Below are 25,009 nucleotides of genomic sequence, written 5' to 3'. Positions count from 1 at the left end.
ATATGGTCAGAACAGGTACCCAACTGCCAGAGGGTGAGTGGCACAACAGCAGAGGCAAGTAAAAGCTTCATTTATAAACCGGGAGCAGCATTGTCCATTGTTGGGTTGTTGGTTGTCAAATGGAAGCAAGTTACCTCATTTTGAGGTTCTGGAACTAGTTTATGGATTTTGGCCGTATTATTTGGGTAATATGGGTATACTTGTCTTTCAGTTCCAAGTAGTTTTTTCCTCTTCCTCCCATTTATGGGAGGTGATTTTTGACAGTTGTATCAAGCCTGTTCTCAGAATCTGGCATTTGTCTCTTATGAGTTGGGAGAAGTGGTTGCTACAGCTGCCGCCTTCTCTGCGCACTTTGATGACAAGTAGTAAGCTCAGCTCAGGCATGCCTCAAAGACTTCCACTTGTTTTATTGTGGTGCTTGCTTTAGGAACGGAACCTGTAATATCTCCGAGGTATGCCTGTACTTTCAAGATGGGTTTAGGGAAATTGCCCAGGAAACTGTAGGTGTTATTTACATATTTGAATTTTTAAAAGTTTTTCCTAGTCTAACCTTGAGTTAACTTTTACAGACAATTCTTGTGTTATGTGTGGATTTCCTTGCCTATGCTTTTTTATTCCCTCATTAACAGAAGAAACTTTGTGAGAAAGTAATTTCATCATAGCACTGCATTCCTGCTTCCAAACATGGCTGAGAACAATGGCAGTTGTGGGGGGAAAGGGAACTGAGAAGAGCGAAATCAGCAATGCCACATCAGACAGTTGGTTCGGCCTTAAACATTTGGTTGAGAACCAGACTCAGTGAAATGCCTGTAATATGCGTATTATCTGCCACAAAACCAAATGCATGTGCAAGGTCTTTGGGGAAATCCTGAAAAATACCTAGTTAGTAAGGAATGGTCAATGGAAATTAATTGTATAGAAATTATTAATTCTAATTGAAGGTTTGGGAAACTTGGTTTTTATTTCCTTCGTTTTGTGTGATAATGCCCATGAACCCTGCCTGCCATGACACCTGATCCTCTGTAACTACTTGCCCTTCAGAGTGTGTTTCTCAACTCTGAAAAGTTCACTGCTTTTTCAGGAACATCGCTGTCTTGTTTGGGGAAGGAAAACTACATTGGCAATACTTGATTTGTTTGTAGACTTTACATATAAACATCTACTCATGTTTATTTATGAATCAAGGAGAGGAGATCACTGAGCCGAAGCAACCTGCTCTATCCCGCAAATTGCAAATGTGTGGCTACCATCAGAAACTAGTTTTTGTTAAAATACATTATATTTTTAGGCAAATATGTTGTGAATACCATGACCTTTATAAGAATTTGAAGAGGTGACTAGCTATGAGACATTTCTAACAAAATCTAATGCTCCAAAGTGGTGATTGCTGTTATATACTCTCTTTATTTTGAGGGGGGTGGGAGTAAGGGAGTAGAGCAGCCACATGTAATATCGTAGTAAAGTTTCCTAAATTAGGGAGGAAGAGCAAGCAAAACCTCTTTCTTAGCTCTTTTCCCCATTCTTGCAAGAGATAATGCTGGATTACATGGGTGAAGGAAGACTGTGGGATGACAAAATTGGGGAAAGAAGTGGGATAGAAAGGAGGTGAGTGTCTCTGAGTTGGCTTTCTCATTGCAGTTCTGCATATAAGCACAGCCTCACCCGTCAGGTCAATCTCACCTGTTAGGTTCCAGGAGGAATTAAGTAAAAGAAATTATATCGGCATTCTTTGTTTCTGGAATTTATCTGGTAGTACTTGTTATGTTTTTTAAACTGTTTTGAAGTATATATACAGAAACTTGAAGTGTACAGTTTATGAATGTTCAAAAATGTCATCATGTAACCAGCTTCCAGATCAAGAAACAGAACATTACCAGCACTCTAGAATCCCCCCCCCCCCCGCTTCATACCCTTTTCTAATCCTCAGTCCGCTTTCCTGTAACCACTCTTCTGACTTCCAACAGCATAGACTAGTTTTTCCTTTTGCAGTCAGAGTACAAATCACACTATATTTTAACTATCTCCTTGTCTGTCTTTCTTCTGTTAGCTTGTAAGCTCCTTGGGAAGAGGGACATAAGTTTTTTACATTTTGATTATCACTGGCTAGGTATGGTTATTAGTAGCTACTGTAAGTTAAAATAAATGTTTAACTAAATTAAAACAGAAGAAAGTGGATGATTTGGAGGCCCAAAAGTGGTGACTGCTTCTATGTAGTTTAGTTACACTTAATTTCAAGGAGCAAATTTGCATAAGCAGCCTTACCAGTATATACGCCCTTAACACATAGGGTGTTTCTGGATCTGTGCGGACCTAGTACTATCCAGATGTAGGTCTGGACTCAGCTGTCTTGGGTCTTTTTTAGTTAATAACATTTCAGTTACTAATGGCTGAGCTAGTTTAGGGTAGTACGGGCCCATGGGTTGCTTTAACAATCGCCCAGTTCCCACATGACGATCCTTTTGGTCATTTTCACCTCTCATGTCTGTCTTTCGGAACCTGGCCTATTTTTCAAGAACCAGCTGAAATGCTACCCTTGCAACAAGACTTTCTTGATTACCCCAGGGAGATCGTTCTCTTCTCTGAAACCATGCCACGTATTCCCTGGCACATGCTGTTTTATTTGTACTTATTTGCATGAACATTTTATCTTCCTTTCGGGATTGCTAACTCCTTGAGGACAGTGAAGTTTGGAACCAAGCTTGGGAAGAAACTTTAAAACTATGTTACAGTGGTTGGACTTTTACCAGTAGGCAGATACGAGTCATTGGGATTTATGTTCCAAAGAAAAAAAAGAGAAGAAATAAGGACTTATATCTGTGTTTTAGAAATATAGTCAGTAGGTTAGGTGAAAGGCATAGAGAACAACCACAAAAAGACAATCAAAAACCACTCTGTAGTTTCGATAAAAGATGGTATTAGTAGAAAGGGAGTTCCAGGGGAAGCAGCAGACATTTTCCAAGTTCAGTTTGTTTCTTTGGTGACAGATTAGATGGGCATGATAGAGAACACAGTTAGGGTTTCCGGGTGTGAATTCCTTCCTGCCAGTTCTCAGGAATTTTTTCACTTTCCCCGTTTCCGAATCCCGAGAAAAGTTGGTCAGGAAATCAGGAAAATCGGCTCCTTGAACCCAGTAATAACCACAATGGGAAATAAACATACTACTCACAATGTATCTCGCAGACATTTTTCCTGTTTATCGCTATCTAAAGTTGCATTGTGTTACAATGTTACATGCCACCAGACATGCACATGAAACACCAGAATCAGATATCACATGACCAACTAATTTTAGCTCTTCTAAATCGAGCACATTTGATCGTGGAGAACAGAAAACAGTTTGTATTTACACAGAAATATTTATTTCTACAACCCCAGATTTGACTACAAAATCATCTGCATGTGAGCTAACTAAGGAAATCAAAGGTAGTTTACCTTAATACGACATTGTAATCAAATCCTCAGTTGTGAAAATAAATATTTCTCTGTAAATACAAACTATTTTCTGTACTCCACGATGAATCGTTTCCACAAAGTGACGGCCGATACTACCAATCACATTCGATCAGTTGGTTTGTGGCTGATGACTGTGATGTATGTGAGTGTTCTTGGCTCTCTCAGCTGCTGTGGGTAAGTCAGTCTATTTAAAAACAACTCGCACTGCTAATATTTTATTCCAATATTACAATAATTTCCAATCTCATAATGTTTTGTGGCACATTTTAGCTATAAATATTCGCTGCACAATATAGGTCTTTCTTAATTTTATAAATTATTACTTTTAATAAATACATATTTTAATATTTTTTTATAGTTTGCCGTCACAATGAGTAAAGAGTATAAAGAATGTTGGGAATATTTTAGAAAAGATAAAGATAAAGAATCAGCTCGTTGCCAGATATGCTCCAAAACTTTGCAGTGCAAAGCATCATCAACCAGCGGTCTACATAGGCACCTAGAATACATCCATGGAATGAAAAGGAAAAAAAAGTCTGAATTGAATAATGATGAGCCAGTGCCTTCATCTTCTAAGAGACGAACGACAATTTTACATTATGTCAAGGGACTGGATTTAGAAGAAACCGTAAGCAAATTAGCAGCCTTGGATGGGATATCAGTCAATACCATCACAAGAAGTGAGTTTATTAGGGAAAGTTTCACAAGCAAAGGAATACAGTTGCCAAGAAGTCCATCTTCAGTTATGACACTAATACATAATTATTATAGTAAAGTGAAACAACTGTACATCCAGAAATTGGCTGTATTCAAATGTGATAATAAAAAACTGAGTATTTCAGTAAACGAGTGGACCAGTTGCAAGAATCGCAGATACATGAATGTTCACATATACTGCAATGAGACCTCTATGAACCTTGGTTTAATAAGAATACAAGGGAATTGTCCTGCGGAAAAAGTGTTATCCTTGCTTCAGGAAAGATTAGAAAACTTTCAGTTAAAACTTGAAAGTGATGCGGTTGCAATTACAAGTGATGGTGCAGCTTTTATGGAAAATTTTGGAAAATTATCACCAACTATTCAACAGTTCTGCTACAACTATGCACTACATCTAGCTGTAACAAAAGTATTTTATGTTAAAAAATTGAAAGGTGAAGCATCAGTGACTTGTAGCAGTGATAGTGAATTCAATACAGATTCTGAATACGAGCAAGATGGTAACAGTGATTCTGAGTTAGTTGGTGTGGCCCGAGCTGATCAGTATGATTTGCGAGATGATCTTTCTTCGGCAATTAGCAGTGTACGAAGAATTGTGAAAATATTTAAATATTCTCCAGTAAAAAATTCTCTTTTGCAGCAAGAAATAGCCAGGTGTGAAAAGAGGGAATTAGAAGTCATTTTGGACTGTAAAACACGCTGGAACACCCTGGAGAGAATGATAGACAGATTTTTAAAGATTGTAAATCCGATTAAGACTGTTTTACGAGAGCTGAAACTCGATCACTTATGGAAAGAAGAGTATTATGAAATATTGAGAGGTATGTTGAATTGCTTACAACCTGTAAGATTAGCAGTTGAAGCCTTAAGCAATAGAGAAGCTAATATTCTCACAAGTGAAGGGATTTTTAAGTTCCTGTTCAGTAATTTAGAAAAACAGAATTCTTCAATGAGCCAAATGCTTTTAAAGGAAATAAAATTTGAATTGGTTAAACGTAGAAATAGAGATCTCGTGTCTCTCACAAAGTACTTGAGCAATGTTAGTTGTCTGTGTGAGATGGAAGAGGATGAATTTTTTGCCTTGTCAAGTAAGAATGAAATTGCACGATTGGCGAAGTCATTAATGGAAAGACTTTTTAAAGGAACATGTACAGCAGAAGTTCCAAGAGAAGAAATAAAGGATGTCCATACAGAGAGTTCTGACATTAAATCAGAATCTGATCTGAAGTGTGAATTGACTAAAGCAATATCAATTTCAACATCAAAGTCTAGCCCTATGCATGCAGACAAAATATTTGCTTCTCTAAGGAAGGAAATGAGCTTATATGAAGCAACGCATTCTCTCACTCCCAACTTGAAAATGCTTTTAGACGCACTCATAACAATTCGACCAACATCTACAGACAATGAAAGAAATTTTTCCACATCAAGTATATTTGTTACAAAGCAAAGATCACGATTGTCTGATCGGGCAATTAATGCTCTATGTTTCTTAAAGTTTCATTTTAAAAATGACAAATAAAAACTATTTGAAGTATTTTTTAAATTTTCAAATGAATAATATTTTCATTTGTTTTCTATTAATGTTTAATAAATAAAATATTTAAATGAGATTGAGAATGTTACTACATTGTGTCATGTATGTAAAATCTCACTGTATACTATAAGGTTTGGTTAAATAAAGTTTGTATTAATTACATTGTTTATATTTTGAGAAAACCTGAAATATAACAGAAACCTAGCCAAAATGATACTGTAGTGACCTGTTTAGTGCTCAGGGCAAGGGATGTACTAGTCATGAAATTCCGGTCGACCTCCATTTAGGAAATTTTATTTACTCAAATTTTGTGTCAACCTTTTACATACAAGAATGTCTCAAAACCTCTGAAAGACTGCGCCGGGGCCACGATCCCCAGTTGTCCCACCTTCTCTATGGTTTTTCTGTTTATTGACATTTACAGCCATTATTACAGATGATCAACAGAAATTAAATTAAAAAGATGATTTCGGGAATTCTCGGGAAATACGACTTACCATTCTTGATTCCCGAAGGTTCCAAAATGTCGGGAATTTGGAAACCCTACTCACATTGATATTGAGGACGTTGATTAGAGTGCTTTTGGTTACAATAAGAAAACCCAAATCAAACGAGCTTAAGAAGAAAAGGATTTATTGACCTATGTAACAGGAAAGTTTAGTCATTATACTAAAATGGTTCCTCCATGATTGTCTTAGCACTACCATCCTCAGCTTCGAGATTCTACATGTATACACCCTATTTCTCCAGAGGAAGAAATTGTACCTTTGTCCAGAATTCCAGCACAGATCTTGAGATTCTTGATGACTGGACTAACTTCTGGCCACACTGACAGTTGAGGTCAAGTGCTCTCAAGCCATGTAGCCGCTTCATGTGAGGAGCTATTGTTCATGTGAGGAGGAGATAAGCACAATATCCCTGAAAGTTTCTGTGGTAGAAGGTGGTGATGTTGACTGGAATAGGAAATAGGAAAAGGTCCAAGTTTGAGGGAGACAATACTAAGGAGTTTGATTTTCTTGGGGTCAGGGAAGATACCGGGCAAGAGGAGCATTTCTGAATAAGGGAGCATCCTCATGAAGGTCCTAAAGAAGAAAGCACTGGGCTTGTTCTAGGAATTGAGAAAAGGCTATTGCGGCAGGCTTCTAAGACTGGCGAAGATGAGGTTGGAGAGGGAGGTCATTTTTTTTGGGGGGGGAGGTCATGAAAAGGAGTTAGAATGCTGAATGCAATGCGAAATCATTGAAAGGTTTTGACCAGTCAAGTGACATGATCCAGTATACATTTTGGAGATCGCTATTGTTGCTTTATACCGTGTTTCCCTGAAAATAAGACCTAGCCGGACAATCAGCTCTAATGCCTCTTTTGGAACAAAAATTTAAACCCAGTCTTATTTTACTATAAGACCGGTTCAAATATGTAATATAATTAATGTAAGACCAGGTCTTATGTTAATTTTTGCTCCAAAAGATGCATTAGAGCTGATTGTCCGGCTAGGTCTTATTTTTGGGAAAACACGGTAGAGATTGGAATAGATGGGATTGGAGTGGATGCAGGAAGAACAGTTAAAGACTATTGTAGTAATAGACTTGAACTAGACTGGGGGATGGGGAAAGAAATGAAGGACAGTAATAGACTAAATATTTTGCAATTAAGAGACTGGGTCTTATGATGGAGTGGATTTAAGAGTTGAAGGAGATGAAAGAGTTAAAGACTCTTAGTTTTCTGGCTTGAACTGCTGTTTGAATGGACATAATAAGGGTTAAACTGGAGGCGGAATACGTTTGAGAGGAAAATCACGTTGCAAATGAAAGATTTGAGATGCCCATTAGGTTTTTAAGACAGTAGGTCAAGTAGTTGGCTAAATGATTCTGGAACTCGGGTGGAAGAGAGCCAGGGCTGGAGATGTGAAGTTGGCATCCTCACTAGAACGTTGATACTAATCATCAGAGTGGGTGATAAGATGAAGGCCTCAGGATTTAAGATTCCCAGAGGAATGAGAGTATTCTCAATAGTCTCTGAAGTTGAGCCATTTATTTCATCTGTAGTTTTGAAATTCAGCCTGTTTTATATAGCGACTTGATTTTGGTAACCAGTTGATTATAATAATTCTTTAGTAATTTTCGTAGGTTTTCTTCCATTTTTGGCAGATCTTGCATATCAAGATGGAAATAATAATGAAATGTATGCCTTCTGTGCTTTACTGTGAAAATCTGCTTCAGTTTTGTGAAGTTATTGAAACTGTATTTCATTCTTTCTCTTCTCCAGGCTGACTTCTCTTACTTTTCCACTTACATGTACGTACCTTTTGCTGAAACCTGTAGACTTGTATTTTTTAAGAATTATTTTGAATATATAGTACTACATGTATATGATAGAAAATTTAAAAGATACAGAAGGATCTTTTTATCCTAATTCTCACCAAATCAGTTACCTTTCCCAAAAGTAAGCCATGTTCCCAGTTCTTGTGAATCATTTTGTATCAGTTCATATAAGAGTAATTGCATGGTATTCTACTCTGTGGGCATATCATAATTTATTTATCAATTCCCCATTGCAGACTTAAGTTTTTGCAGACTTTTACTATGCTGGAACCAGTTCTTCCAAAAAATCACTATAAATAATATCTTTTCCCAGAGGAATAAATATATCAGGATAGATACCTAGGAGTGGAATTGCTGGGTCAAAGAGTTTATGTACTGTAAATATTGATAGATGTTGTCGAATTGCTCTTCCTGCAGAGGTTATACCATTGTACTTTCTCACTAGCTGTTACGGAAAGTATCTTTTCCCATCACTCATGCCAACACAGTGCGTTATCAACTCCTTGATATTTGTGTCCAATCTGAGAGATAAAAAGTGAGTATCTCATTGAGATATGAATGATACCATACAGAGTGGTTTCAACGGGATTTTGTTGAATTAGTGAAATTACTATTTTATGATTGTCAATTTGTGTATTTTAGGTAGGTTTTTTTTAACCACAGCAACTAGTTTTTAAGTGACTGGAGAAAATTTGATGCTGTATTTTAAACTATGCATTATAATATAGATATTTCATTTTCAAGATTTAAATCACTAAATGTACTTAATTTACAGGTTTTATCTGAGAGAACTAATATTGAACCTTGGGTTTGTGCCAACATCATTCGTCTCTTTAATGATGATAACACAATTCCCTTCATTATACGTTATCGAAAAGAACTCATTAATAACCTTGATGCTGATTCCTTGAGAGAAGTTCAACAAACCCTGGAGGAGCTACGGTAAGAAATCTGGAATGGGATGAGCCTAGTGTAAGGAGAAAGAGGGTATGTGAGCCAACGAGGAGGAATAGTGAGGAAATGAATGGCAATATATTTCTGCAGTTTCAATGTTGAGTTATTTTTGAATTGTTATCTGGATTTGGTCCCATTCTGACAGAGGAAGTCAGCTCTGTTTCGCTTATTTAGAAGTGTACAGAGCCCCTCTGCTGGTGTGTTTATGCATAGATTGGGCATGTATCAGTGAAAAAGTGGCTTACAGAGAAAGTGTGTGCCTAAGAGTGACTGTCATCTTCTCATAGAAATAATTGTATAATGGCAAAATTAGGACTGCCAGCAGGAAACTCAGAAAAATAACATTTTAGTCTAAATCTTCAACAACTTGTATAAAACTGTAAAGTCCCTGAATGGAGAGTACTTTAACAGTATAGACTTGGCAGGAAATACGTATATTTCTTTTTTCTGTTCTTTTAAAAGGGTTGTTAATTTTATATAGTGGATTGTAAGTTTTGTGTGGTAATAGAATGGAAAGTACTTTTTTAAAAAATTACGCCTCTGGACTTAATGTAATAACTCAGAAATACACATAGAAACTATAAAGACTGTAAGACTATATTACTCAGTAAAGTTTATAAAAACACTGTACGTTCGTGCATTTATTGCATGGCTCCTACATGCCAGGTACCATGCTGTGTATTCTCAAGTCTACAAAAAGGATCTGATTAAAATTGGATATAATACTACCATCAAGCCATTCTAAAAGTACTAAGGGTTAGTTTTACAAGCTTCCTGTGATTTTGGGGGAACTTGCAGCTCACTAACTTTTCCACCTCTTTTGTTGAAGTACTTTTAATGCCAGGAGGATTAAAATGGTAATATATGGAGAGTTATACTTCATTGAGAGGCCAAATCAGTTAGCCAACCCAGAAATGTAAATGACTAGCTAATTAAGTGGTCTCAGACTCACATCTTCAGGACCAGGCTAATAAAATCAAGCAGCAAGGGATACAAACCGGAGATCACAAGTCTAAGAGGGGCAGCCTCTACCATCACCCCAGATTACTGACATACAGTGTTGTCTGCCCGGTTTGCCAGATCTTCCTGTTTCTGAAAAGAATCTTGGTAATCTGGGTTTTTAATGTAAAAAACTTCTGAGCCAAACAAAACCACCTACAGGCTATAACTGGAAGGTCAGCAATTTACATTTTCTTAAGTAAGCATTCTGTTTGGTTGAAGGCAAGGTAATGAACAAAATCTGAGGCTTTTAGGATCTGAAATTGGAGAAGTGTCACAAACAAACAAGAATAGCTTATTTTAAAAATTTAAGGTATCCTAACAACATTTGGTTGTATGTATAGGGGATATAAAGAAACTTTATGTCATGATTATTATTATTTTCTTTTTCTATAAAAAACACTTTTACTGCAAGAGAGTCCCATTCTTATATTAGTAGAGGAAGGTTCCTTGAAGTAACTGGGGCCATTGACCGGGGCTTAGAAGACTTTTATATCATGCAGATTTTTTTTGGCAATGAGATAAGATCTCTATTTTTTTTGAGCTTGGCATTTTTTATGTTTAAAGCATTGGCTTTCGACCTGTTCATCGCTACCCATAAATGAGTAGTAAAACCAGTTTAGTAGGTCATTACCATTTAGGAAATATGAAACAGAATAGAAAGTATAAGTGCAGTTTATGTGCTAAAGGTAAATGTTGTTTCATGAAATTACTTCAATTATATATATATACACATATATAATATGTATATACACATATATATGCATACAGGGTTGCAAAGTAAAATACATTTCTTACTGAGAGTCACTGTTCAAAAAGTGAATTAAAGAGTATATTTATGGGTAGTAATAAAAGTTTCTTGTATTTTCTCTAGATACCTCTTCTCTTATATTCAGGCCAGTGAGACATTGGTCTTTTGTCAAAATGACCCTGGTAGGCTTCAACCCTTGAGAACAGTCTTGGGCTACCAGGACTGTGACAGACATACGGTTGTAATCTAAGGACTGAGTGTTCTTCCTCTTTAATTTACAGTTTTCTGCTTTTAGTTTAGTTGTTTTTTTTTAATAAGTAGATTTAGTTTTCTTTTCATCAATCATTTTTAATAATTTATATTAACATCTCTCTTACTTTTGCCCATCATTTTAGCAATACTGTTTTTAGGCAGATCCTATAAACAGGAACAGGTAATGAAATAAGACAAGGGGCATTAAATAAACAATAGGATTGCATATTCACAGTAAAAAATCATTATAAAATGGTAGAGCAACTGTGCCTTGCCCCTGCCCCTACCTGTGCATTTATCCCTGTATATTGATTCCTAGAATCAGCTTTTCTCTATGAAATCCTGGTTCTGTTTAGTGGAGAACGGTATTTAGAAATAAATTATGGGTGCTAGGTGTGCTTATCCTGAGCAGTGATGCCCAATAGCAGTGAGCACCCATAAGTTGGTGTCTAAGTACCATTCTCCTGATTCCAGGGCTGGGGTAGTGAAAGTAAAAGATGAGTTTGGAATATTTTGTGCCAGAGAATAAGTAAGTGCTTAGAGATAATGGAGACATGTCAAAAGGACACAGAACTAGCTTAAAGGGGTTACTTCTGGCCAAACAGAACAATTTAAGTGTTAAATGATAGTAATGAATCATAATGACTAAAAACAAAACAAAACAGAAACTGTGAGCCCATAGTGATATAAATAAATCAGTGAATAAATTGAAAATTTAATGAGGAATGGAATAATCAAAGTACTTGCCACAAAATACTTAATTACAAAGGGAATAAAGAATACCTAGATTATGGAGAAACCAACAAATATGACCTTAATCAAATGATCAAAGTTAATAAGTACTGGGGCAAATGTATATTACTGTAACACCTATTTGTCACATAAGATGCGGTGAGAAGAACACAGCATCATTTCTATGATATTTTTGCCGAAGATACATTATCTGAGTCAAATTGGGAGGGAACATTAGAGAAATCCAAACTAGGACATTCTACAAAATAACTGGCATGGAGCATTCTAAATCAAGGCTTTGAAATGAAGGAGAGACTGAAACATGGCAATTACATATAACCCATGATTCTTAACTGAACTAACTCATTATGAAGGACATTATTGGAAAAAATTGATGGAACATAAATACTGAGGTCTGAGGATTACATGATAGTAGCATGTCAGCATTAACTACCTGGTTTTGATGGTTATATTGTTATGTAGAAGATTCTTGTTTCTAGACAATGCATATTAGGTTATGGAACTTATTGTCAAATGGTTCAGAGGGGAAAAGAAGTTCTCTTTCCTTTACCTGCAACTTTTCTGTAAGTTTGAGATATCTTCAAAGAGAAAGTTTTGACATATAGGTCCTGTATATTACAAAAGCTTTTATTTTCAGGACTGTGGCAAAGAAGGTTCATAGTACAATCCAGAAAATTAAGAAGGAGGGGAAGATGACTGAATGCTTGTTAAAAGCATTGCTGAACTGTAAAACTTTTGAAGAACTAGAACATGTGGTAAGGAGCCCTTTTATCTATTAATGTAAACTTGAGTATATTATGATTTGGGTCTATTTATAGTTAAACAAGACCTGGAAATAAAAAGCTAAAGTCATTAGTCATCGTTATTTAATTCAACAAAATATTCTTTATTTAGTCAGTATCTGTTAGATGCTCATCTGTGCTAGGCTCTTGGGTTTACAAAGATGGATAATTCATAGTCCTTGTCTTCAAGGAACTCCAGTCAAATACGGGAAAAGGAGAGTAGGTTATAGAAGTGGGAAGCCTGAGGGAGGATCCTGAGCCATAGACCTACATGTGAGTGTCGTCACCATGTAATTGGTATTTGAAATCATGAGAATGGAAGGTTTCACGCAAGGAGAGTTGGTGGGGGTAGCAGGTCAAGGTAGACCATTGAGGGATACCGACTTTTGAAGCATGAGTGGAGGAAGGGAGAGCCTAAGAATGCGAAGTGGAAAGAATAGAGAAGTATGAGAAGACTCAGGCGATGATGATAGCATGGAAGACTAGGGAAAAGACTTTTAGGAGGTAATGATCAACAGTTAAATAATTAAATGTTGCAGAAAGATTTGGCTAGATATGGATTGAAAATTGTATTTTGGTAATCGGGATCATTGTGGATCTCTGTGATACTACTTTCAGTAAGGTGTGTGGAGAGAAGACAGATGGGGGCAGGTTGAGGAGTGAATGGACTAAGAAGTCGAAGCGTTGTGTGTTGACAGCTGTTAGAGGAACTTGCTGGAGTTGAGGACAGGACCTTATAGTTCTTGCATTCCAGGCACTGAGTTTTTAAGATGGGTGAATCCAAACAAAAACTAATTTTAAGCGTATATTAAAAATGTAAAGAATCATGCAAGGATCAAACATCTTCATACACCTAGTATTAATATTATCTAGTCCAATCTAGTCCATTAATTCATCTCTGAAGGAAGATGAAAGGGTTGACATAAGGAAGTCTTTAGCATTCTCACTGTGTCCTCCAATTTTGTATCCTAATTTAACTTTTGCTTTTTAAAGCTGAATGATGTGGTATGTTTTCTGACTTTTTTCTAGTCAACTCCTTATAAAACTGGGAGCAAAGGCACCAAAGCCCAGAGAGCAAGGCAGTTGGGATTAGAAGGAGCAGCCAGGACACTGCTCGAGAATCCAGGGGCGCTCAATCTGCTGTCCTACATTCAACCCAATGCCAAAGGTAACGGTTTTACTTAAAGAAATTAGCCTTGTGTCTTCTTCTTCTTTTTTTTTTTTTTAATTTGAAAGCTTATGTTAAAAATTTTGTTTCAGTAAGTAATGACTATAAAAAATACAGCGTATAAAGAATGAATAATTTTTATAAAATAAATCCTGATAGACCTCCTGCTTAGCCATTCAGTTTCCTCTTGATGAAGTACCTGTTCTAGACTTTTGCCCATTTTCCTATTATGTTGTTTCTCTTTTTCGTATTAATTTATAAACATATTAAGATATTCTTTTTCAGTTATATGGGTTGCAAATCTTCTCTTTCAGTTTGTAACTTCTATTTTCACTTTCTTTATGCTGTCTCTAGGTAAATAGAAGGGCTTAGTTTTATTATAGTTAATTTATTAATATTTTCAATTTATTAATCTTCATTTTTAAGATAATTGCTTTTTTTTCTTTTTAAAGAAATCCCTTCACATCTTAAGATTATAAAGTTTCTACTGTATTGTCTTTCAAAACTTTTATCCTATTTCTAAAATTTTATTTAATTATAAAAGTCATATCCATCTTTAGAAAGAATTTCAACAGTTCTGACATACAGGAAGTACAAAATGAAGCTCTAGTCTCACACGTCTTCTCTGCAGGAATCAAGTGTTTGTCTTTTTCTGAAGTGTATCTTCCTAACTTTTGTGAGTGTGCATGTATACGACAAAGAGAGGAAGGAAGGAAGACAGAGCTGTTTCTAACAAAAACCCAAGCAAAGTGATATCTGATACATGTCAAGATGCATTGGTTTTATTATCAAAATGAGGGCCTTAGAGTGAGAGCTTTGGAATAGATTGGCTTTTTTCAGGAGTGCTCTGATATGATTCAATGGGGAGACTGATGCTCATTCCTACTCATTCTAGTTGTTTTGGCCTTTTGATTCTCATGCTGGGAGACATAAGTGTCTGTAGGGGGCAGTATCTGATAACAAAACCCACAGTCTGTGCTAAACTGTGCATACCGTAACCTGTTTTTGTCTTAAATAATTCAGCAAATGTGAATTTGCAACTAAAAACGTTGAGTGTGTGTGTCTGTAAAAATACATACATCTATCTGTTCATATACAAATACATCTTAATACATGTTTTGAAAAGAGCAATAATGAAAAGGCAGATTAGTATTATTTGAATATGGAGATGGATTGAAATGAGTAAAATTCAAGTTTGTTTAATTTTTTTAATGTTTATTTTTAGTTAGATTTTCAAATGGTTGCACCATTTAGTGTTTTAATGATAGCTAAGACTATAGCCATGCATTAAGGTTGGCCACAGGGGGAACTATCAGTGCTCAGTCATGGTATGTTTTGTTAAAATTAAATTTTGGAGCTTTCAGAATGTTGGATGCATAAAGGTTTATCGTTTATTTTAATTTTTCTCTTAAGGTTGATTTCCTTTCCTTCCACTTCTTACTCCTTTCATACAAAGTTTTCCTTAGTTCTCACTCATATGGAGTTCCTACAGGGTAGGTTTTGATTGTCATATACGGTGATACTTCTGGACTACGTAATAATGGATACTTGGTGAGACTTCTGGTTATGGGGATAGGTCAGGGATAGGTCAGGACCCAGCGGTTACAGGAGTACTAACACCACATCAGGACTTTCTGTTTGCTTTATTTCCTCTCTTTCACTCTGATCACAAATGTAGAAGAATTGTAATTAATTCCAAACAAGCTAAATACTGCTTTTTAAAGTTTGCTTGGAATGTGTTTCCCTTTTTCTACCCCCTCATTCTTTATGCTGCACATATAATCATGATTACCCTCAATTCTATTACTGCAGGGGTGTCCAAACTGTGGCCCACGGGCCAACTGTGGCCTGCAATCCATTTTTTATTGGCCCGCAGCAAATTCCAAAAATATATTTAGTTACTTAAATAAACCAGGTGAGGCAATACGTACTTCACCTCGAGTGAGTGGCCAGCTGTTTGTATATTTTACCACATATGGCCCTTGGTGAAAAACGTTGAAAAAAGTTTGGACACCTCTGTATTACTGTTTTCCTAAAGAAGTATTTTCATCATTCCCATCATTCCTCAAAGAAATATTTATGAATCCAGATATTTCAGTGTTTTATTTTCCTCAATAGAAGACACATCTTTCTTTCTAACTTGCCCCTGGCCAACAAGAATTTGGTCTTAATAAAAAAATTATATTATGCCACAAATGGATTACATCATAGAAGATCCAGAATTCCCCTATATTGTATACAAAGAGAGTAGCTGATTGTTCAGCACTGTTGAATATAAGAAGATGTGGCCTTAGTGCAGATAAAGTGAAAAGAAATGTTGGCTCTTCGTTTTTTGTTACAGTTGTGGAGGTTTGGAGAATCTACAGCTGGAAAGCTTTCACTAAAAGGGAAGGAATATGATTTTCTGGTTCTGTGGACCTTATTTTCTCCTGATTTCACTGAGTTGTTCAGCTTTTGGAACGCTTATTATCCTTGGCTGTAGTAAACCCCAAAGATCAGTTCTCTTTGATGGGAGAAGGTGCTCCCTTCTCCCATCAAAACACACAAGACTCTTTTCCAGTCCTTTCTCTCCTTAGTTGGATTGAGAAGGGGTATATTATTTGAGCAAGCTTCCTGAATGACTGATAATTTCTATCTCCCAGTGAGAACCACTGCTCTAGAGGTGGTTCAGGGTACCTCTGTAGCAATAGTTTTTAAACTTTAATGAATAAGTATCACAATTATCTGCAATACTCTAAAACAATAAAATCCCACAGTCTAGGAGTTTATATTTTAACAAGTACCTAGTGTGAATTTATTTTCGGGTCCTTAGACTGTACTTTACAAAACATTGCTCTAGAGATCTAGAATAATTTTAATTACATAGGGTTTACGAACTGCATTCCCCCCAAATGATGGGGGCTTTTCAAAGGCCTTTGTTATAATAGTAAAATCTATAATTTTCTTTTTCTGTTCTGTCTTATTAATGGTTGTCAATGTAGGTTCCATCTTTACTACTGATTTACCACCATGGTGTTCTCATTAAACTTGTGTAATAATGCTGTGAGATGCTTTGGAACTCCAGGATAGTGAAAGTTTTTTCTTAAATGAAGACTGACCTAGGGAGATAGCTAACATGAAAGTAGATATTGATTGACTGCTTACTATGTGCCGTAGCTTTTCTAAGTCCTGTACATGTACAGTCTTTCACCTCTCAAAGGTAAATTGAAAATTCCCTCATAGGGAAATTCTCTTAAAATGTAAACAGAATTCCTATTAATCTCAGTGGCCAAATTTCTTTCTTTAAATTTCTTTAAAATAAATGTAATTACTTCAGTAGTTAAGATTAGTTATCATAACAAAACCCAGCAAGGCATTTTCTCTGTATTAATTACTCCATAATTCTGTCTTTTAGTTCTCTTTGTCTTTTGTACCATTACTCATTAAAACTATACTCTCAGAAAAGCATATTATGATACTCAGTGCTACCCTTGTGTAATTCAAGCTTTAATGCACTGAAGAAAAAAAAGCTTTAATGGAAATAGAACAATAAAAACAAAAGAAATGAAAGAAAGCAATGCAAATGATCTCTCTGAATTATATAAGTTGATATCATAGGGGCCATAATATACCAGACTCACTGCTGTAAATTAGCAAATCAAAAGCACTTGGAAGAACTTAATATACCATTAATAGACAATTCAACTATGAGGATGAACAGCCACATAATGGCTCTTCTTTTGTGCTTATGAGATTTGTTAAATTCAAGTAGGTCATTGAAAATGTGAATACATGCCTCATAAACTAAAATAGGAATATTAATGAAATTACTTATAAAGAATTTTTGTAACTGGACTGAAATAGTATACCTTGGGATCTGATTCAATGAATGTCTATCTCCCATAGCATGCTTCATCTTTGTAAATACTTCGTGAAGTAGGTACTATTAGTCTTCTTTTATAGGAGACTGAGGCACCGAGAGGTCAAGTAACTTGCCTAGAGTCACACATGGAGTAAGTGGTGGAACCAGGACGAGACCAGGCAGCTGGCTCCAGAGCTGCATTGTTTTCACCATGTAGGCTCCATGGCATGTGAAGGTCCCGGATGATTGCTTTCGAAGACTTGTTTTTGTTGGTGAGGGAAGCTAGTCACTGCTGTGATACTTTGCTGTCTTAAGTTTGTCAATTTAAGGTTTTATTTTGACTAGAATAAACTTATTGTGATTTAATTATAAACTTAAAAACCGCTCTGTAGTTCTTACTTTTGTTTCCCCTTTTACCTAAAGGGCTTTCAACACTCAAGGACGTTGAAACAGGAGTGCAGCATATTTTAGCAGACATGATTGCTAAAGACAGAGACACACTTGACTTCGTTCGGAAATCGTGAGTAACTCTTCTTAAAGTTTTCTGCATTGTGGACTCATGCTGTAAAGGGCCAGATGGTTAGTGCTAAGATCGGTGTTTATTAAAGACTTTATTTTCAGACTTTTTTTTAAAGTAGCAGAACTCTGTTCAAACAACAGAACCCTAATATATAAAACATAAAAGCAAAGTTGCTTTAATTCTGGGCAGGAGCCTGGACCTCTACCTGCTCATCTTCCTTATACTGAAGCACCTCCGTGGAGGGTTCTGAGGACACAGTTTAAAAACCACTGCATTACACAGCATATGCTACAGGGAGATTAGAGTGGGTGGCATTGCTCTTTAAACATGATATGTGTACTTAATTTTATCATATCTCATTTCTGATGTTTACCAGTGATTAGGCTAACTTGAGAATGTTTAATATCAGGTATGGATAAAAGTACTGACCTGAGAATGAATTTTAACTGGTGGAGAACAGTTTATCCATGGTATCACATCCCAGTTTATCAGAGATTAAAACTGTTTGATCTAGACTCTACTTGGGTATATGGATTTTATGCCTCATTAAAATAAGGTATTAATTTAAATCTTCATTATTATAGTCTCTGTCCTTCTTTTTTGGCTGTATATCAGAAGGGAAGACAGGATTTTGCCAGAACTCTGCTCTTCCTCTCTCTCTACATTCTAGCTGTGTGACCTGTGCAGACAAGAGGAAAGGTGGATATGAATCAGTTGACTGCTAAAGCTTGTCAGGGTTTTTTTGTTAATAAAAGGGAGAGAACTTTTCTGTTTTCTCAGTGGCCCTAGCAAGAAAGAGTTGAAGTAGGAGAAGTGCCTAGGTTTTAAAAATGTGTTTTTTATAAGTAATTATACTGCTGAAATTTGGTCCAGTTTTATGCATTGTCATTGGAAGCTTTCCTGACATTTTCTTTTTTCTCTTCTTTTTAGTTTTTAATTGGTTCTGACTGAGTCAGTGGTTAGAAAAGGATGATATTTAGACCATAGCTTTTGGTCAGATTCCTCGTAGATAGTTTTGGTCTCTTGTATAACTGTTGATGGTATTTGAATTCATTTAGGTATTTTATGGGAGGATTGGGTTGACACATAAATAGATCTGTAGGACCTATGCTAGTATAAATAGGCAGTCCTCTTTTAATGGGTCAATAACATTTTTATAGTTGGGCATCATATAAAAATAGCTCATTTGGTAATGACTTCACTTTTTTGCTAACTTTATTTCGTATACCGTGTTTCTTTCTACACGTATTAATTACTTGTTTTTTTAAATATTTGTGTATTTGAACAGGTGCCAAAATGCACATATTTGTATCCAATCATCTCTGACAAAAACGTCCTTTAAAAAAGCAAATGAGAAAGATGTTGATAAGTTTATACTCTACCAGAATTTTTCATGCAACATAAGTAGCATTCAACATCATCAGGTAAATAAGGAAACTGCTTGTGCATGCTGATGGTAGTAATATGATACGTCTTTGGATTGGCCTGCTATGTTACTAAGGAATTACATATATGTATATACACGTCATTCTACTTTTCAGCTCCAAATTTCTGTTTGGTTCCTTTTTATAATTTCCAACTTTTTTTTTGATATCTGTGTTTGTTGAGATACTGTTCTCTTGGTTTCTTTTAGGTCTCTGTTTATGATTTCCTTTAAATTTAAAATCTGTCTCATAAGGCCGATATTTGTTTCCCCAGTGACAGTTCCTATTCATTTATTTTTCCTGCAAATGGGTCATACTTTTTTTGTTTCTTTGATTACCCTACAATTTTTTGTTGAAAAGTAGACATTTTGAATGTTAAAAGTTGACAGCACTGAAAATCAGATTTGTTTCCCTCCCCAGTGTTTGTTGTCATTCCTGTTGTGAGTTTTTGCTGTTCAGTGAGTTCTAAACTATTTTTGTATCGTTCTTTGTTGTGTGTGGCCACTGAAGTCTTTGTTTCTTTAGCTTAGTGGACACCTAATTATTTGTCAGATGTTTCCTTAAATGCCTGGAACTAAAACAAAAAACAGCTCTCCCAGATTGGCTCTGTTGGGGCACTTCAGTGCTTAGCAAGGCTGTTCACAACTCTGCCTTAGCCATCACTTCCTCTTTGCATGGAGCCCAAAGGTCAGTTAGAGGTGAAAGTTTAAGTTCTTCTCAGGTGTTTTCAGAGCATGTGTGTAGTCTTAAGCAGGCATGTGGCCTCTTAGATTCCCTCATATATGTAGGAACTTTTAAAAGCCCCTTTGGCCTCAAGCACCTCATTTCCCAGCCTCTTCCTTCCCAGGATATTTTGGTCTGTTAGTTGCCCTCACTATAATTCCTTGTCACCACCTGTTATTCCTTACCCCTTGAGACTGCAGCTTATACATTTGCCTTTAAACACTTTTAACAAATTCCACCCAGGAAGCTCCACCACAGGCAAAACAAAGGCAAACCTTTGAGCCAATTCCTCAGGGACCCAACATACAGATTGAAACACACAATCACAATTTTTATTTTTCCTCTTCCTCTTTTTTTTCCCCAGATTTTTTCAATTAAATTTATTGGGGTGACATTGGTTACTAAAATTATATATTTCAAGTGTATTATTCTGTACTTCATCATCCATGTCTTGCATTGTGTGTTCACCACCCACAGTCAGTTCTCTTTTCATCACCATATATTTGACCCCTTTTACCCTCTTCCACCTTATCCTCCCCCCTTACCCTCTGGTAATCACTAAACTTGTCTGTATCTATGATGTTTTGCTTGTTTGTTTTTCTTGTTTGTTTGTTGCTTTCAGTTTTATATCCCACATATGAGTGAAGTCATATGGTTCTCACCTTTTTCTATCTGACTTAATTTCACTTAGCATAATCTCAAGATCCATCCATGGTGTCGCAAATGGCAGTATTTTATCTTTTATGGCTGAGTAATATTCCATTATATTTATGTACCACATCTTCTTGATCCAGTCATCTATTGAAAGACACTTCCATTGTTTCCATGTCTTGGCCATCATGAATAATGCTGCAGTGAACATAAGGGTACATATATCTTTATGGATAAATGTTTTCAAATTTTTTTGGTAGATACCCAGAATAGGGATTGCTGGGTCGTATGGTAATTCTGTTCTTAACTTTTTGAGGAACCTCCGTACTGTTTTCCATAGTGGCTGTACCAGTTTACAAATTTTTGAGAATAAGGTCCATATTGCTCCCCTTGGTACTGTGTTTCCCCGAAAATAAGACCTAGCCGGACAGTCAGCTCTAATGAGTCTTTTGGAGCAAAAATTAATATAAGACCCAGTCTTATTTTACTGTAAGACTGGATATAATATGATATAAGATAATATAATTCCATATAAGGTCTTACTTAATTTTTGCTCCAAAAGACACATTAGAGCTGATTGTCCAGCTAGGTCTTATCTTCGGGGAAACACGGTATCAATATTAAACCTTCTGACCCATGTACATGGGATATTTTTCCATTTATTTAGGTCTTCTTTAATTTCTTTAAACAATGTTTTGTAGTTTTCAGAGTATAAGTTTTGCACTTATTTTGTTAAAATTACTCATGAGTATTTTATTCCTTGTGGTGTATGGGAAGTAGAATTTTTAAAGAATTTTTATTTTCAAAATGTTTATTGCTAGTGGGTAGAAATGGATTATCCTGAAATCCTCCTGAACTCTTTATTAATTCTAACAGTTTTTAGTGGTTTTCTTAGGATTTTTTATATATGAAAATCATACTTTCTGAAAGTAGAGTTTTGCTTTTTTCTTTCAATCTGGATGCCTACTATTTCTTTTCTTTTTAAATTTTTGCCTAATTTCCCTGGCTAGAACCTCTAGTACAGTGTTAAATAGAAGTGGCAAGAGGAGACGCCCTTGTGATCTTAGATGGAAAGTATCCAGTCTTTCACTATTAAATATGTTGTCTGTGGGATTTTTGTATGTGCCTTTTATCATGTTGACAAAGTTGCCTTCTGTTCCTAGTTTGTCGAGTGTTTTTATTATGAATGACTTCCAAATTTTGTCAAACACTCTTCCTGCATCTATTGAGATGATCATGTAATTTTGATTTTATTCCACTGGTACGATGTATTACATTAATTGATTTTTTTAACAATGTTAAACCAACCTTGCAATCCTGGAGTAATCCCTCTTGATCCTGGTATATAATCCTTTTTATATGTTTCTGGATTTGGTTTACTCATATTTTATTGAGGACCTTTATTTCTGTATTCATAAGACATAGTGGTCTGTGTTTTTTTCTTGTGATGTTCTTGTCTGGTTTTGGTATCAGGGTAGGTAGAAAGAGTTGGGAAGTTTTTTCTTCTGTTGTAGTTTTTGGAAGAGTTTGTGAAGAATTGGTACTAATTTTTTAAATGTTTTGTAGAATTCAGCAGTGAAGCCATCTTGTCTTGGACATTTCCTTGTGGGAAATTTTTGAATTACAAATTCAATCTCTTGTTATAGATTGTTTCAGATATTCCACTTCTGTTTGATTCTGTTTTGGCAGTTTGCGTCTTTTTAAAAATTTGTCCATTTTATCTAAATGATCTAATTTGGCATAGTTCATAGTATTCTTTTATGATCCTTTTTATTTTGTAGCATCCGCAGTAGTGGCCCTTCTTTCATTTCTGATTTTGTTAACTGTAATGTTTCTTCTTTTTCTCTTGGTCAGTTTAGTGAAAAGTTTGTCAATTTTGTTGATATTTTCAAAGAATCAACTTTTGGTTTTGTTAATATTTTCTATTGTTTTTCTATTCTGTATATTGTTCATTTCTCCTCTATTTTTATTATTTCCTTCTTTCTGCTTAATTTAGGTTTGCTCTTCTTTAAGGAGTGTTTTTAATATATTTCGTAACAGTTACTCTCTTAATATATTAAGAGCTTGGGCAGGCTGATCTTAGTTTAAATTCCTCCTTAACTACTTGTTAGCTTTGTGATTTGAGACAAGTTAGTCTTAGAAAATTATATAAAATAAAAATGACAATACATATATCATTAGTGGCTTTGAAGATTAAATGAGATAACATATTTAAAGTACTTAGATGGTCCTGACAAAAAATGGTAAAAATTAGTAGTTATTAAGTATTTCACTTAGGGATTTTTGTATATTTGTATTTATCTTAGCAACTTATTTTCACAAATAAAAATTATATTCTTCTATTTCCAGATGATCATAAATTTTCAATTAATAGAGACTGAAATGAGATTTTAAATCACCAGAGTCTCTTCTGGTGAATGACATAGGCTTTGTCCTTGTATTTTATTTTTTTTAAAACCTGAAAAAAGTATAAAGAAATGATTATTTTTAAATACACTCTTGGTAAATAAATGAATAAAAAACTGATACAGCTCTAGGTCGGATAACCACGGTATTGTTTTAGAAATGTTGACTGGTTAAATTGATCATTTGTATATATTGTTGATTATCAATCTTTGCCATATATGTTTGCACTCAGGTTCTGGCAATTAACCGCGGAGAAAATTTGAAGATACTCACAGTCAAGGTCAACATTCCTGATAGAGTTAAAGATCAGTTCTGTAGATGGTGCATCCAAAACAGGTCTGTTTATAGATTTTCATAGAATTTCCTTTTTTTTCTTTCTAAAATATCATACTTAGATCTACTTGTACTAATATGGAAAGATGTCCATTATGTAAAAAAAATTAACAGTGACAGACCATGGATATAGTATCTTCTTTACATTTTTAAAAAATAAGTATATATGTTGTATATGTTTCAATAGGAAATAACTCGGAGGATACATAAGAAGGATTAATTGTGGTTATCTCTGGGGAAAGGGACTTTCACTTTAATACTTTTACATACAATTTGTATCTCGTATAAAGAGCAGATTTTCTCTTGTGAAAAAATGAATTAACAAATGCATACTGTATATAGCATATCTGAAATGTTTTATTAAGGATAATTGAAACAAAAATTTAATTTATTGTATATTACAATTGAAATCTCTAAACGTATTCTGTGTATTTCACCTAAAACTTTTTGTACATTAAAGATGATTGAAACAAACATTAAATTTATTAGATATTTCAGAGAATTTTCCAAACTTATGTAACGTTTTATTATCCTTTATCATTTAGTAAGGGAACCTTTTAAAATAGCACCACATGTTTGTATGGCACTTTTAACATTTAGTTATAACTTTTCAGAATATTTCTGATCCTCACAATACCCCTCTTGGTTGGTAAGAGCACATTTATAGCTGCCATTTGACAAGCGAGAAAATTGATGCGAAGAGGTCAAGTGCCTTGCCTAGCATTTAGGAGATGTAGATTTTGTTATGCTCATCACTGGCCAATTTTGTGTGATCTTAGGTTAGAGAGATTGCTGGGAATGCTTCTTGAAGAGTTGGGTGAATTGATCTTTGAGAAGAACAAGTTCTGTATATTTTGGAAATTAGCTCTCTCATCCAAAATAGTTCTTGTGTCAATTTATTGGAAGCTAGTTTGCCAAAAGCCAGTTTCATAAAGGGTCAACTTGCTGAATGATGAAATAATAAACCAAGGACCCATCAAGTAAAGCCACCATCTAAATGTTCATCAGTAGGTAAATTGCTTAAGCCAATTATGTTATATCAATACAATGGAATTCTGCATAGCCACTTTGAAAAAGTTGAGATAGAGTTAAAGTTGAGATACAAACATGTCATATTAGGTTAAAAAGACAATTTATAATAGATTTCATTAATGGCAAAAATACATCTATGTATGTATAGGAAAGTATTTGAGAAGATATAAAAGGTCTATTCCTTAGCTCTGGTGTGAGATTTTAATTTTCTATCATACGCTCTTTTATGTAGTTGTCATCTTTTAAGTGAATGCTTATTTCCTTTATAAATGAATAAATTCCATTAAAAATAAAAAGGAAATAAGTACCTAAAAGAAATCCTAGACTTAAAAAATTAGATATGAAACTTAACATAGTTTCATAGAAAGAATAAAATCCTAAAAAGTGGATGT

General features: G+C 35.1%; 1 protein-coding gene across 3 annotated transcripts in view; it reads left to right on the top strand.

Annotated features, from left to right (window-relative positions):
• Window positions 1-25,009, top strand: part of SRBD1 (S1 RNA binding domain 1) — a 177,188-nt gene that overhangs the window by 14,915 nt on the left and 137,264 nt on the right. For 2 of the 3 annotated variants that reach the window (XM_019748647.2, XM_019748648.2), the window contains exons 5-10: window positions 8,804-8,970; window positions 12,375-12,492; window positions 13,549-13,687; window positions 17,952-18,048; window positions 19,337-19,472; window positions 23,485-23,588. In XM_019748647.2, the coding sequence (XP_019604206.2) occupies window positions 8,804-8,970; window positions 12,375-12,492; window positions 13,549-13,687; window positions 17,952-18,048; window positions 19,337-19,472; window positions 23,485-23,588 (761 nt within the window). Of the gene's footprint in view, window positions 1-3,811; window positions 5,796-8,803; window positions 8,971-12,374; window positions 12,493-13,548; window positions 13,688-17,951; window positions 18,049-19,336; window positions 19,473-23,484; window positions 23,589-25,009 lie in introns of those variants that run through there. The other variant, XM_074331942.1, reaches the window with a different exon arrangement.

This window comes from Rhinolophus sinicus, linkage group LG05 (assembly GCF_036562045.2).
Source record: "Rhinolophus sinicus isolate RSC01 linkage group LG05, ASM3656204v1, whole genome shotgun sequence".
Taxonomy (NCBI): domain Eukaryota; kingdom Metazoa; phylum Chordata; class Mammalia; order Chiroptera; family Rhinolophidae; genus Rhinolophus; species Rhinolophus sinicus.
This window is presented reverse-complemented; position numbering and strand designations above follow the sequence as displayed.